At 31.5% G+C, this 15484-nt stretch overlaps 1 protein-coding gene across 2 annotated transcripts in view; it reads left to right on the top strand.

Annotated features, from left to right (window-relative positions):
* The window catches only part of LOC117120095 (transmembrane protein 181-like), a 39916-nt gene that overhangs the window by 16294 nt on the left and 8138 nt on the right, over window positions 1–15484 (top strand). For both annotated transcript variants that reach the window (XM_033265100.1, XM_033265101.1), the window contains exons 6-11: window positions 898–1011; window positions 9139–9219; window positions 9830–9929; window positions 12015–12142; window positions 13877–14026; window positions 14951–15053. In XM_033265100.1, the coding sequence (XP_033120991.1) occupies window positions 898–1011; window positions 9139–9219; window positions 9830–9929; window positions 12015–12142; window positions 13877–14026; window positions 14951–15053 (676 nt within the window). The remainder of the gene's footprint in view (window positions 1–897; window positions 1012–9138; window positions 9220–9829; window positions 9930–12014; window positions 12143–13876; window positions 14027–14950; window positions 15054–15484) is intronic.

Below are 15484 nucleotides of genomic sequence, written 5' to 3'. Positions count from 1 at the left end.
TTACTTTCCTATTCATCCCAAATCCTTTCATTTTTCTTTCCCTTTTGCTTCTTGTCTTTCTTCCTTTCCCTTCAAATGTTCCTGATCTTTACTTTTCTTGTCCTTTCTTATGTTTCCTTATCTTATCTTTCACATTCCTTTCTTAGATTCCTTATCTTTCCTTTCATTTTCTTTCTTATAATTAGTATCTGTCTTTCAAATTTCATTCTTATATTTCTTATCATTTCTTTTCTTTTCCTTTTTAATGTTTCCATGTCTATCTTTCCTTTCTTTTCTCATGACTTCGGCGATAGTATTAAAGTTAATTCCAATCAGTGACCCATCATTTTTAAAACTTATTTGTGAATAAGAATATTCTTTAAAGTTAATTTTCATTTTCTTGATCACTGATGTTGGTTTTGGGATGGCAAGCCTTAAATGTTAATTAGCGAAGAAAATATCTTCTCGTTTTAATCTATTATTGAAAGCAAGTAAACTTTGTACGCAAAGCAATTCACATTGATTTGTATTGTTGACGTTCATTGTGTCTGTTATCTCAACATAGGTCATGTTTGAATTGAAGCATTTCTTTAATTTCCTCTCTAACTTCATTTCAAAAGACCTTCATACAATATGTGTTAATAACCGAAATGTCCACTGATTAATCTCAAATAAGAAAGTATAATACATACACCAAGTATTTAAATACACACCATCGTGTTGGGATTCAATATTTCGACATTAATTATGTCATCATCATGTCATGTCATCATCATTTCGACATTAATTATGTCATCATTCCTGATGATGACATAATTAATGTCGAAATATTGAATCCCAACACGATGGCGTGTATTTCAATACTTGGAGTATGTATTATACTTTCTTATATGTGTTAATATTAATTTATTCTTTTAGATATGCGATGAATTGATAATTTTTCACCTTGGAACCATTGAATACACAAGCTATATAGTACATATCACTCTCATTGGTCTCGAGGAATTCCATGTGCAAGAAATTGCATTTAATGTAAGTATTATAGACAGTGAATGTGAATGATTCAACGGTTCTTCATATTATATTATTTATATTTCATTGCATAATAATGGTTTTTGCATACTGTATTCTCCGTATAGAAATAAACCAATACTCAATGTTATTTTTTAGATGACAGTTTTGCCCAACTGTCAAATATTTGAGTTGAATTGCCGAGCAGTTAAGGTAGGGGTGCCGCAATCTACAGCCATAATATCTCCACTGGTTTGAACGGCACGCTCACCTATGGCTCTGGAGGTGGAACAAGTCTTCTCGGATAAGGACTATAAACCATAGGCCCAATGTACACAATTTTCTCATGTGCACTTTAAAGAACCCAGTACATCTTTCGAGATGAGTAGGGGGTTACCCCGGTGTACTGGTCCATACAGCCTCTGTTGCCTTGTGATGAGATGACCACTTTGAAGAATGATTTAGCTCACTGTTTGCCATATTCTTGGCCCTAGTGCCTAAAGGCAAATCTGAATAAATAGTCTCGTTAGATAGATGTGGTCTGCTTATTGTTGCTCCGGTCATTGCTAGGTCTTATGTAGCGATACTCTCCAAATGTTTTCAGAAGTTGGTTGTAAATATGTGATAGTTGGTGTGAGCCTTCGTCCCTATTCATGTTGTTTTCCTGTTTTCTCATGCTAATGGATTCTATGATGTTATTTTTTAGCCATGCTTGTTCTTTATGTAATATAATGTTATAATTTTAAAGAAAATATGTTTTTCAAAACAGAATTTTAGTCTTTGGTGGAACACCACTCATGATTGTTACTGCACATTATATTTTTGTCATATTTTGTGTTTTGGTATGGAAAGCTGAAAACAGATTATAATTGTTATTTTATTATTTTATGAATCATAAAAGAAAGTATCACTCTACAAATCTAGGGCAGTGAAAAAATACCCTATACAGTAGAAAGACTAGATTGATGCTGTATGCTCTCAGTGAAGGCAGTAGACTACTGATGAAAGCTAAATCTGTCTGAGTTATCTGTTTTGTATTGTACATTTACACGACTTTACCTACTATTACAGTATTTTTTTTTTTTTTTTTTTAAATGTGTATTAGATATCACTTATGCAAAATTTCCTCTACAATTTTCAGGCATTATCAGCCACAAAGTTGATGTGGCTCCTTGCTTTGTACTTTAGCCTTCTATAACACAAATGATAATTGCTGTAATTTTAATTGATATCCTTCTGTTAGCTGTTATGACTGATCTCATTTTTTAAGAGCGGTCACAATATTTTGAGAAAATAAATGTTGGGGAGAAAGCATGCCATAATCAATCAGGTGAACTTCAGATTGAGAAGTTCCTTAGCAACACATGAGATCAGAGGTTGTAATTGCCTAGCAACTGTGGCAAATATATATTTGACCTGTTCCTGGAAGCTGATGAGTTTCCGTGATATTATATTCAACAACCCATTAAATATACATACTATCTGACTTAAATCAAGAAAACATTAAATTGAAACATTAAATTTCTAATTTGATAGGTTCAAATTATTTTTCAACTTTCAATGTGACATAGTTTAAAATAATTTAATTTCTATTGATTTACATTTTTTACAGACATTTTTACTACGGAAATCAAAATAAAAAAAAACAAACATTTGACATTGCAGTATTATGCTGAATTGGCAATGAAAGTGATAATGTAAAAACAAACATCAGACATTCAGTTAGAAGAATAAAACAACACTGCTTACAACATGTTGAATTCAAATATTGTGTAATTTCAAAAATGGAAACAGTTATCAATCTTTAAATTAATAACAGTTTGTATTGCAATTTAACAATACATTTACTATTTATTTATTACATTTAATATAATTTACAGGTATACGCATACCTGTAAATCATCATACTATAGTATAAATTTCAATACCAAAATGTATTCATCAAGTAGTATGGTGCAGTACTTGTAATTACAAGTTGTAAGAGATATTCAAATTTCTTTAATAGCAATTTGCTATATAAAAAAAGTTTCTGATACAGATTTTAATAAATGAAAGTTATCTCCATAAATGAACGAGAAATAAGAAACCAATGTAAAATCTTTAGAATATAGAATATTTTATTGTTATGATATTTATTATTATTATACATCTGGTTTTGATCAATAAAAATTATCTCCATGTCAGATAACAAGAAATGAGTATGCCACAATATTACAGCAAGCTGTGTGACCGTATATAAAAAAATCTTTTAATCAGCGCTATCATTCCATTAATCCTTGTATTAACGAGAACATTAAGCCAACCGTATTGCACGTTTACTAGATCTCTTATGAGGGAATACTTGTGTGTCATATTAAGTACATTGTATTATTCAGCTTGTTTGGCCTTCACAACTAGTAAAATATTCATTGAAATCACAGTAACATTTCCTTAATAGTCCATGCATAATTTTCCACTTGTTTATAGAATGTAATGTGTGAAATTTTATTTTAGGAAGTAGAATTTTATTATTAACTACGCGGAACAGTGTTTGGCTGTAGTAGACATAGTCAAAGATGAAAGATGATGTTGAGTTATTGTGTGCAAATTGAATTCTCTAAATTTTAACTAGTGTACTGGAACAGTGTTTGGCTGTACCAGTAGACATAGCGAAAGATGATGTTGAGTTATTATCTGCAAATTGAATTCTCTATATCAGTAAAGTAGAATGTTAACTACACTTTAGTGTTTGGCTATACCAGTAGACGAAGTCAATGATGAAAGTGCAAATTGAATTCTCTAAAAGTAAGAATTTTAACTAGTGTAATGGAACAGTGTTTGGCTAATCCAGTAGTCATAGTCAAAGATGAAAGATAATGTTGAGAATATTATGTGCAAATTGAATTTTTTTTATCAGTATAGAATGTTAACTACACTTTAGCATACCGGAACAGTGTATGGCTAAACCAGTGGACGCACTGTACAATTATTCAAAGTTTTTTAGATGAAAGAAGATGTTGAGTTATTGAGAGCAAACTGAATTTTCTATATCAATATTAAGTAGAATTTTAACTACGCTGTAGTATAGTAGAATAGTGTTTGGCTAAACCAGTGGACATAGTCAAAGTTTTTAGAGGAAAGAAGATGATTTTGAGGTGTTGTTTGCAAATTAAATTATCTATATAGTATAGTAGTAGAAATTTAACAACACTGTAGTATAGCGGAACAGTGTATGGCTAAACCAGTGGCCGTTTTTTTTTCAGAAAAAAAGACAATGTTGAGTTATTATTGTGTGCAAATTTAATTCTAACTACTAGTTAATTCTATTTTATTGCTTAAATTTGACAGTGGGTACCAGGCCATTCAAAATCCGAAATATTTTTCAATTAACTTTTTGCTGCGAAGCAGCCAATTCATATTCTTGACAGCAATTTGACCTCTGAAAGGTCATTGTTTGTCAAAAAACATCGGCCTAAGACGACTGAAAAGCGGAGTTTCCTTCTTTCGTTCTGCCGGGTAAAATCAATTACTTTAGGCGACGTTTGTAGACTAACCAACATGTACCAATGTCCGCATGTCGCGCTAGCCTTATCCTACTCTAGGCCTAGACTAGCTAGGATGGTATAGGCCTAGCCTTGAAGGGACGAAGGTCCCAATGAAAAACAACGTCGCTCCTTGATAGCTAACATTGTCTACTTAACATCACAATAATTCATTATTAGACCTATAGATAGTTGTTTTTTGAATTGTACTTTACAAATCTCAGCCGATACCTCGCACAACTGCGATGTCTTGCACTTGTGATCAAATAACACGCTGGCTCACACTTTGGCAACACTCTTTGGCAGTCAACTCGCCCCTAGAAAACCCGCCCTTGGAAACTTGCCCCATAAAAAAATGTACACTTCCTAGACCATGCAGTCTTCAAAATAAAAATTGTAATCAACTACATTTTCCACATACATAGAAATTTTTGAAACTTTATTAAAAAAAACCTAAACCATAATTCACCACTATAGACACTTTTTGACAAAAATGAAAAATTACGACTTTGTTACCCAATGAGAAGTGTTCTAATATAGACAATGGCGTGTCTCTCATTATTTGTTATATTTTTATTATTCATTATTTTCACTTGACTCACATAAATAATTTTGTTCGAAGAACATTTATATGCAGTTGTACTTCGCAGCACTTCACTTGCAATTTGCAATTTCTAGTTTAATATATTTTTTTGCATTTTTGACTAAATTAAGAAATTTGAGTTGCTCTGGACTGATAGACAGCAAATGTCTTGCATACTTATATTTTTTTCTAAGTGAATCCTCACAAACCTTAATATTTAGACCTGTATTTTGTTAGCTCAGTTTCTATGATACCTGATATGATTCATACAGAGTATTGAGATTAAACATTGATAATATTTTGTATGGACATACTTTACGTCAGCTTACATTTCACAAGTCAAGAACTGATGTAACCTTATTGTACTTATGGTTATCAGAGGTGCTTAAATGGCTTCTTCTCATTCATATGTTGCTTTGCAATGCAGGTCTACAGTATACCCACTAGCAATGTAATTACAGAAGCATATTAATAATTTCAAATATGACAACGATTGGAAATAATATCACACAGTTCTACATATTGAATGTCAAATTCAAAGTTCAGGATGTGAAGAGGCAGTTGCAGTTTACTCTATATACACTTTTAGTAAAGAAATCCTCTTAAATGATTGACGGACTTGGATATGATCACAATGTTCAGTCCTTTTAAGAACATCTTATCTAATTTAAGATGTTGTAATTGCTGATAAGCTTGATTTTCTACTGTAAAAAAATAATCTAGATTAGGTTTACATCAACCAGTTTATGTAAATATCTCATGGGCAGATGAAGATGGATAATCAATATTACATTAGAAAAACTGAAAGCATCACATAACGCCTACAGAAGTCAAAACAAGACCGTAATACTCCTTACAGTAGCTCATTCTTTTGCTGACTGGATGTTTTTTAATACAATTGAGCGCTAGTGTGCAGTAATATTGGGCAATGAAACACATAGCATCGTCGACGCTGGTTTAAGACCTATTTACCCATGGTTCAGATGATAGCATTGAAAGCGACGTGTGCGCTTTAAACAATCCAATGCAACTTTCAGAAAAATAAAGGGTAACCTTTGCACTCTGGTTTACTGTTGTTACTGCTTTGGAATGATTTGTAATTTATGCAATTAAAACTACTGAGTGCCTCTCTTCGGCACCTACTGTATGATACAGTACTCACTTGACTCAAAGCCTTCCATTTAGTTCAGCATACACCGCAGTGTCGAATTTATTGCCTACTGTACTTCACTTTAAAAAATTATAGCTTTTTATCAACAAAATACATATTTTGATGCCTTTAAAAGGCCTATTTGCATTGTTTTTCCTGGTCTTGATTTTCAAGAAGATCCTCTGATTCAGTTTGGTTTCTTCTAAGACTATTTAACGCCGTCATTTTCAGTTTTCAAGATGTCTGCCTTCAAGTAGATTATTAGTATTTAACACATCAAGATTTATCTTGCACTCCACATTTCAAAAACATCTATTAACGTTATCTACTCTCCATGAAGTAAATGTAGAGGAACGACACTTCAAAAGCGACAAAGATACCTAATCGGATTGAAATATTGTCGTTGGTAAGTAATGCTATTTTAAGTGAGATTGCAGGTATAATATATTAAATTTTGTCATTGACATTGACATCAGTATTCTAATATAGTAAGGACTAACTACTAGTTTTCTTTTCCGAAATAACAATTTTTGCTTTTTGAGGTTATTAATTCAACCAAATGTAAAATTGATAGCTTATTCCGCAGGGATGTAAATTTAATATTCCGACTTATGGACTATATAAACACAGTTTAATCCATTTTACGTCATCTGAGAACCCATGGGAATGTTCATAAATTTGATATTTTCTGTGTCTTAGTTTTAATAATTTTTTTCTTATTATATATGTGTGTTTAATATCCCAATTAAATTTTGTATTATTTTTTTTTCTACTTGCCTTCTTAACATTCTTGAACTACATGTACTATTACCAAGATATACATGTAAGAGGGGTAAGCTGCTGTTGCAGGGATCTAAACAATTTCTGGTAGAGGTTTGCTTGGATGTTATAAGGGGAGAGGGAGCATACCAATCTTTCCAACATATTAACATATTTATTATGCTCAGTTTTTTTATGTTTATTTTATTTATTTTTTATTTATTTATTTTTTTGTTTCTACTGTATGAATCACGGCCAAGTGGGTGGGGGAAGCGAAGTTGGCCTATCAGACGTACCTAGAGCCCCGGCCCCAATCTGGCACTGCCACTGACTAAGTGGAGATCTATTCCAACATTACACTAGAGGTTGATATTTTTTAGAATGACATGTTGCTCATTATGCAGGCATGTGCAAGATATGTACACTGTACTGTATGCCCAGTCTCGTCTAATCAACATAGTATTGATCAAAACAGTATCATACAAATACACTCAGCTTACTTCAGTTTACAGTACTGTATACATGATATAGCAAATTGGCAAATGGTTGTTATGCTTATGGTTTAGTGTAGCAAACATGTTATATTAAATTATGTCAGTTCCATTAATTTAAAAAGGTTGTGTCTAGAGTACCTTCTATAATGGTTATGAATCCACAGGTTATGCAGTGGTGGTGCCCTGTCTTGTCCGACGAGCGTTAAGCTATCCAAGTGGGGGGGTCTCACTAATTTCTTACGGTAATGCATTGGTCAAAATCTTTAAAATTGATTAAAATTATTTATCAATATCATCTTTATGATAAATTATCAATAGTCAATTATCATAATTTATTAATCATTTATTTTAATTCATCATTGTCATTATAATTATTATCAATGTTTGTCACTAAAATTAATCATCATTATAGTTAATACCATCATCAGTATTTAGTAATGTCATTGTTAAAAATTGTTATACTGTAATTAATAATTATTAGTGCTATAAAGAGTAATTATGTTACCGTTATTTTATTTATTTTTTTACAGTAGAAATATTCTTGCTTATAATGTTATTTACAGCTACTGTATGGTCAACTTGTAGCTGATTATTAGTACTGTATTTTGATCTTTGTTGATTTTATTGGTGCCATAAATTGGTTTATGGAAACACATCTTGTGAATTATTTATGCAAATGAACAATTGTAAATTACAGATTTCAATACAAGAAATGAATCTTAACCTTGAAGGTATAACAAGTATCCACCATAAAAAGATTTTTAGAAATCATTGATGCCACAGTATGATATCCGTTTCAAAAGAATTAATCAATAATAGTGAAAAAAAAAATAAAAAATAAAGAACACTACTACTGTAGTGAATGGACATGCACAGTATTAATTAGCATCTAAGGAAGAAGATTGAGTATTGAGATGTCAGCAATAAATGGATAGATAGAAACGTTCTTATTTTCTATTGCTAGCCTATCATAAAGAATACTCTTGAGTTGAAAATTGTTTTCGCTGGCTACATATAAATGAGAATTTCTATAATTCAAATTCAAGCCATTTATGACAGGAGTTATTTTAATCTCCAAATAGCATTAACGCATAAAAATCGACATGGTGATGCAGTAAAGTGTTTTATTATTTATTTTTATTTATAAAATATATTACAAAAGAATAGCAAAGCAAAGAGCTAAATATGTTTGTATTACAAAATTTAAAAAAAAAATATATCCAAAAAGTAGAAAAATATATAAATATAACAATAGAAAAATATACATCAAATTAACTATGAGCACATTTCATATACTGTACTATATTAATTTTGGAATCAATTCAGTGTGTAGTTTGTTATATTTCCGCAAACTGACATAAATATGTTGGATAATGTTTGATGGTAAACAATACGACTAGGACCGTGCTGTTGAATCCACATTTTGGACAATGCTATTTCCCTATGCAGTATTTTTTACTGCATGGAAATCTGTTAGCAATAACGCCACATCCTTATAAGCTAAATACTCGGTTTAACAATTACTAATTACACTGGTTTAGGAATGGTATTCCTCATATAGTCATGATATGTGTATATATGGTCATGATTGATGTGATGTCATCATGCCTGTATTTACTCATTGTTTTCTTCTCTTTGCAGTGGCGAAGCTTCAATCCATCGTTTACTCAGGTTGAGATTTGGTTTCGATTTGTGTTTTTAGTGATGACATTTATTGTGACAGTGAGTATTAGAATCCTTTCAAATTCTATTTCTCCTTCTGCCATATCTCTCTAATCCAATTTGCATCACACATTTTATACAAAGCTGTTTGCGAGTATTTATAGTGCAGAGGTAATCTAATGCAGAACGTTACGTTATAATGTTTTCTTTCTGTTGCTATCAACCTTCCCAACTTAAATTTCTCATGAACCATTCTCTTTTAAATAAGTAACCCTTTACCTTTAGTGGGGTGATTGTCTATAAAAAAAATTTTTTTAAAGTACTAAAGGGAAAAGAATCATCGAAAAAATTATTTTTTTTATTTAAAAATTGTTTAAATGCAAACCAAATTGTTTTTTTAAATTTGTAATTCATTATCTAAAATTCATATCTTATTTGCTCTTAGAATATTATCAACAAAGGGAACAACATTTTTAAGAACATAATTCAACAACAAGCTTATTAAAATTTATAGGTATACGAATAATAATTCTCTGTACCTTAAGTACTTTTGCAGTCAAACCCATCTTCTTAATACAGTTTCTGATTAGAAATGACTGAAGATTCTATAATTCAAATGAGAAACTACCTAAAACAAGACACTTTAAACGTTTATAATTTCTTTCATTAGTGTATGTTTGCTCATTCGCTTCGCAAGTTTACAATGCGTGATTGGTCGATTGAGCAGAAGTGGATGTCCATCTTATTACCTTTGATTCTTTTGTACAATGGTAAGTTAAATTGCTTTGTGCTACAGGTACCAGTTGTCAAATATAGATTGCCAGTGGAGAGATGGGATATCTCAATGCATTTCATCTTCAACATTTTACCTGAACTCGCCTATAAAATGGGCATTTCAGTTGTGTGAATTAATAAAAACAAAAACCTACATTTATACCTCTATGGTCAAACTACAGTACTGTAAGATAATATTAATCAAAACCAGAACCGAATAGTTACAAAAACCAGGATAGTTACACAAAGTAAGCATATAGTACTTCTGTTATTCACATTATTTTATAAATCTTAATCTCTTGCAGAAAAATTCATGTAAACAAAGCACAAGAAGGTCATGTCAGACATTCAAAATTCTTTTTTTTTTTTATATCTACAATACTTTTACCAACACTTTAATTTAGCCCGGACAAGGAGAATTTCTTTATTATTATTATATTAAATTAGAAGCAGGCATATGTCATTACCATGTTAATGGGATATTTCAATCATCTTTAAGTAAAGCTAATGCAATATAAATTCAAATGTAAAGATATCTGTGTGTTGTGCTATGTTGCTCAATCACTGCAGCTATTTCTTTCCGTTTCCATTCAAAACCTGTCTCTTTAGATCAGACCATTTGATGTGATTAATAATACATTTAGGCTCATGGACCCAGGATTGCTAATAGCAAGTGTATCATTCATATCAGTATGTGCTTTCTACTAAATGGAAATAGACTAAATAAATAGAATTTCTCCAGTGATTTATTTACCTATTTTCAGCAGTGTTTATGGAAGCGGTTTGTCCACCTGCCGCTGATTATTGGGCATCCTTGGTACGCAACAAACAAGGCAATTAATAAACACAATTATTAATGAGACGAGAGGGTCTAAGCAAAGAAAATAGAAATGCTATTTATTATTCATCTGTAGTATGCTTGATAATAAAGTGAATACGATTTAAATAATGTTTTAAATGCTTGTGGTTACACATCGTTTAATGTATGTTGATTTTATACTGGCCAAAAAATTTTAGAAATTTAATATTGCTTGGTGTTTTCGTTTCCAACTGAATTTAGATCTCGCCACTAATTCATCTAGATAACAGCATTTATTATTTCCCTGTTCCTTTGGAATGATATTAACAGCCATGCACTTGGGATATTCCTAGTCAGGTTTAGTGATGCATGTAATCCAGCGAAGATAATTTCATTGGATCAAAAAGTCACATCCTAACACTCAGGTACCCATTTTAACACTCTTGGGTCAAAAAATAATATAATTTACATTTCTAATGTGCGGATTAATCTTCGTCAGGCAATGAAGCTGGATGTTGTTAGCAATGCTATTCAGGCTTGAATAGCGCCCTCTGCCAGCTATCCTGTTAGGAGGTCCAGGGGCCCCGGGTTTTTCAGGAGGTACGATTGCATCATACATTTGATGCATTTTTTTCTTTGACTTAGTTTTACATTAAGTAATCAGGCTTAAAACCTCAGTTCCTGTTGGAGACCAGTGACAATACCACTTAACCACCTACCTCAAACGTGTCCCAGGGACTCAGTAAACAATGGACAGCTATTTTAGCTAAGCTAAAATCAAATTAACTTTCTTATATTTGCAGTAACATACATTTTATTAATTTGAGCATAGACAATTATTGAATTTTAGAAATGTGTACTCTGATTTTTATACTGGATAATGATAAAAATAATAAAACTCTTCCAATGACTGGAAGTGATTCTATAATTTTTGCTGTAAGATTTTTTAAATACACTAATTTCTAAGTTGATAATTTTTATGTTACTTCAAAATGAGCATCCACATGCCAACCCAAGAATCTTGAATCTTGATCATCATTCAGTTGCTCTAACAACTGAGCTATCTAGCCTAGCTAATACTGTAATACTGTAGTTTCTTTGACTTTCCATTTCATTTAAATCCAAATGGTCTTGTTCAAAAAATATTTTGATTTATTAGTTAACTGTCTATTTATATTTTCTATTTAAATTTTTACAAGCCTAAAGTAGACTAGATATTTTATTGCTGTCGGCCTTGAAAAATAAATCACATTCAATTTTAATGTACATTTTGTTTTTTCAGATCCAATATTTGCTTTAACATTCCTAGTTGACAGTGTGGTACCATTGATGCTAGACTCAGTATTCCAGGCCTCATTCTTGTGTACACTGCTTTTATTTTGGCTTTGCGTGTATCATGGTATTCGTCAGGTAAGGATAGATTTAATACCAAAAATGGTAATTGTGACAACCATACTCGGATTCCTACAAGTAAAGTGTAATTATGAAATAATTTCTTAGAAAAAAATGTGGTTTGGTGCAACTGAAACGGTTTGGTTTCCCGACTTCGAGGTCGGGGTTTTAAACCCTCTCTGTGCATTTTGCTTGAGTCCTTGAGCAAGGCACTTTATCTGCATTGCTTCTCTCCACCCAGGAGTAAAAGTGGGTACCTCAGGAAGTTTGAGTGCAAAAATGCATTGATATATTTCATGCAGCAAACTGTAGAATTTTCCCCATAGGTATCATTCCAATGACTGGGGTAATGTGGAAAAGCGCTCTGAGACTTAGTTGTGTAGAGCGCTATATAAAAGCCTTCATTATTATTATTATTATTATTGTTATTATTATGTATACGGAATCCTGAGTTACCTTCACCTAAGTTGTTATGTGTACTGTGTATAGCCATGGGCATGCATTTTCAGTGCATTTATGTTCAATATCTTAAAATTTATTTAGTCATTTTCAATACATACTACAGTACATTTAATCTGTTAGAACATTTGTAGATGCTGCAGTGTACTGTTAATTGCACTTCAAAAATTTACTGTTTATCAAGTGCACTGACTTAACCTGCAGACATGATTTTTGTTCAGTTTCTTAATTTATTTGCTCATTTCCACTATGTTACAGTATTTTTGATGTGTTTGAATTTATTGCTATTGAAGAAATGTATTATTTGTTGATTGCGGTTTGTTACAAACACATGTTGCAAACTAAAGATTTTAATACAGAGCTTTAAAAATTTTGATTGCCAAAGTAATTTTCAATGTGTATTGTAGGCCTACAGAAATTACATGGGGACAGAACTGTACTTAAAATCTGGGCTTCTGCTGGGCCTAGGTACACCAGATATTTTGACAAAAATCAGGATTTCTTTGTTGTTTGTTTCATAATGTTTAAAACTTGTCTAAAAAATAGAATGTAGAACTTTACCAAAAACCGAAAGGTCCACTGATTAATCTCAGATAAGAAAGTATAATTCATACTCCAAGTATTGAAATACACGCCATCGTTTTGGGATTCAATACTTCGACATTAATTATGTCATCATCAGGAATCATTCCTGATGATGACATAATTAATGTCGAAATATTGAATCCCAACACGATGGCGTGTATTTCAATACTTGGAGTATGTATTATACTTTCTTAGAACTTTACAGTATTTGGCTGTATATATAGTAGTACCTTTAATTATATTAATCATGCTGCAGTATGCATTTAGGCATTATCACAGGAAAAGTCGCATGCTCCATCCTTAAAGTCAGGCTTCGGAGGAAAAAAATTTGTTGATATGTTGTAGAACTGATTTTTCTAAGACAGAAAAAAGTTTTTTGACGAAAAACTGGGGAACGGTGCATAATGAGATACAGATTTTTTAATATTTAAAAACTGGGGGAATAAAGTGTAAAAATGGGCAGTTACACCCCTTTTTCCCCCAGTTTTTAAATATTAAAAAATCTGTATCTCATTCACCGTTCCCCAGTTTTTCGTCAAACAACTTTTTTCTGTCTTAGAAAAATCAGTTCTACGCATTATCACAGGAAAAGTCGCATGCTCCATCCTTAAGCAACAGTACCATTAATTTCTCTGAAACATATGTCAGCCGCCATGAAGCCTCAATCTTGACATTTTACTGACCATGTTTTGTTGCTAAATTTCTCAGAGCAAGCGCAAGTGGTCGACGTTCTACATCCCAAAGATCATTCTAGTCGGGTTGCTATGGGCATCTGCAATTTCCCTAGCATGCTGGCAGCAGTATCAAGAAAAACATGATCCAACGTACGATTACCGGGTAGATTCAGGGAATTATTTGGTAAGGAAGAACAATTTTATTTTCTAGATTTCATCAGTTATTCGAAAATGTTAATGTTTTTTCTAGTGGAAGTTTTTTTCAAATAAAGATACTATTTCTGAATGTGATTTATTATTCAACATTTATTTGACATGACACCTTTTTAAAATAATTATGTGTCTTAATGTGAAAAAATCCCCAGTGGAATATACAATACAAGCAAGTAAGTATGGGAGGTCATCTTTAGTTCAAATCCAGATGAGGAAAATAATTTCATCATCGTTCTTTTCTGTCTATTAATACCCAAGTGAGTGAATGGCTTTAAACACTATTATGTTATTCATGAAATTTATATCTAAAGGATTTAAAGGAGAAATATATTAATGAATCAATCCGTCAACCTAATTTCTAATCAATAAAAGCACCCAGCATTCTCTCAGCACTCAGCTTACATCCAATTACTTAACTCAAAAAATTACCTTACAATACATTATGAGAATATGACATGTTAATGGTTGGCCAAAGAGATTTAGCAGTGTAGGTCAAGTGCTCTTAATTCCTTACCTTTTTAAATAGAATTAAAGATTAGTACCCAGAACACAAAACATAATGATGAGGTTTCCACAAGCGATCTGCTAAACTGATGATTGAAAAGCTTAGTTTAAAAGTATGTCTTCAACATTATATTTATAATTATCTTGGTGTTAAGGCTATGATGTTATATAAGCCACAAGAGAGACAAGAGTTTAAGTGATGCATAATGTGGAAATGTATGCTACAGCAGTAAGTGATTTTCAATTGAAAGATTGGAAGACGGTTATTTAAGTATTTTGGACCCAACTCTATCTTCATTGCCTTTGAAGAGATTGCTGTATTGATATGTATGTTAGATAAAAATAGTATACCATACTAATTTTATAAACCATTTTCTTTCTTTTTTTTCAGGCAATGAAAATCTTCTTTTTCATATTTGGTGGTATTTACCTTCTGTACTTACTTTTCCTGGTAATCCGTGCTTTCACTGAACTTCGAACTTTGCCCTACATGAGTAAGCAGTCCTTGTGTTTTAACTTCAAAACATTATACAGTTTTACTTGTCTAAGTCGAATCCAAAATGGCATCGAAAAATTGTTCAACTTAGATAAAATTTGACTTACAGATTGTTAATAAATGGAAAACACAACGACTTGGTATATAAAAACTTAAAAATTTTTCAAGTTAGGCAAAGTCGACTAAGGCAACTTTAACTGTATGTATTTTAATTCACAGTAATATTTAATTAATGTCACAAAAAATGCTTTATAAAAAATGTTTTATAAATTATTCTGATTTTGAATAGTTGTTTCATTTATTTCACCTAGATTCAAACATACATTGAATATTGAAAAGTCAAATTAATTTTAGAAGGTATAATAAGAATGCAGTTTATTATTTTTTATTTATTTATTACTTATGCACTGTTGTGTTTATATATTTGTT

Source organism: Anneissia japonica, unplaced genomic scaffold, assembly GCF_011630105.1.
Source record: "Anneissia japonica isolate Jap-2015-1 unplaced genomic scaffold, ASM1163010v1 scaffold401_len1656234_cov178, whole genome shotgun sequence".
Taxonomy (NCBI): domain Eukaryota; kingdom Metazoa; phylum Echinodermata; class Crinoidea; order Comatulida; family Comatulidae; genus Anneissia; species Anneissia japonica.
The sequence above is the reverse complement of the archived record's forward strand: the minus strand, read 5'-3'. Positions and strand labels throughout refer to the sequence as shown.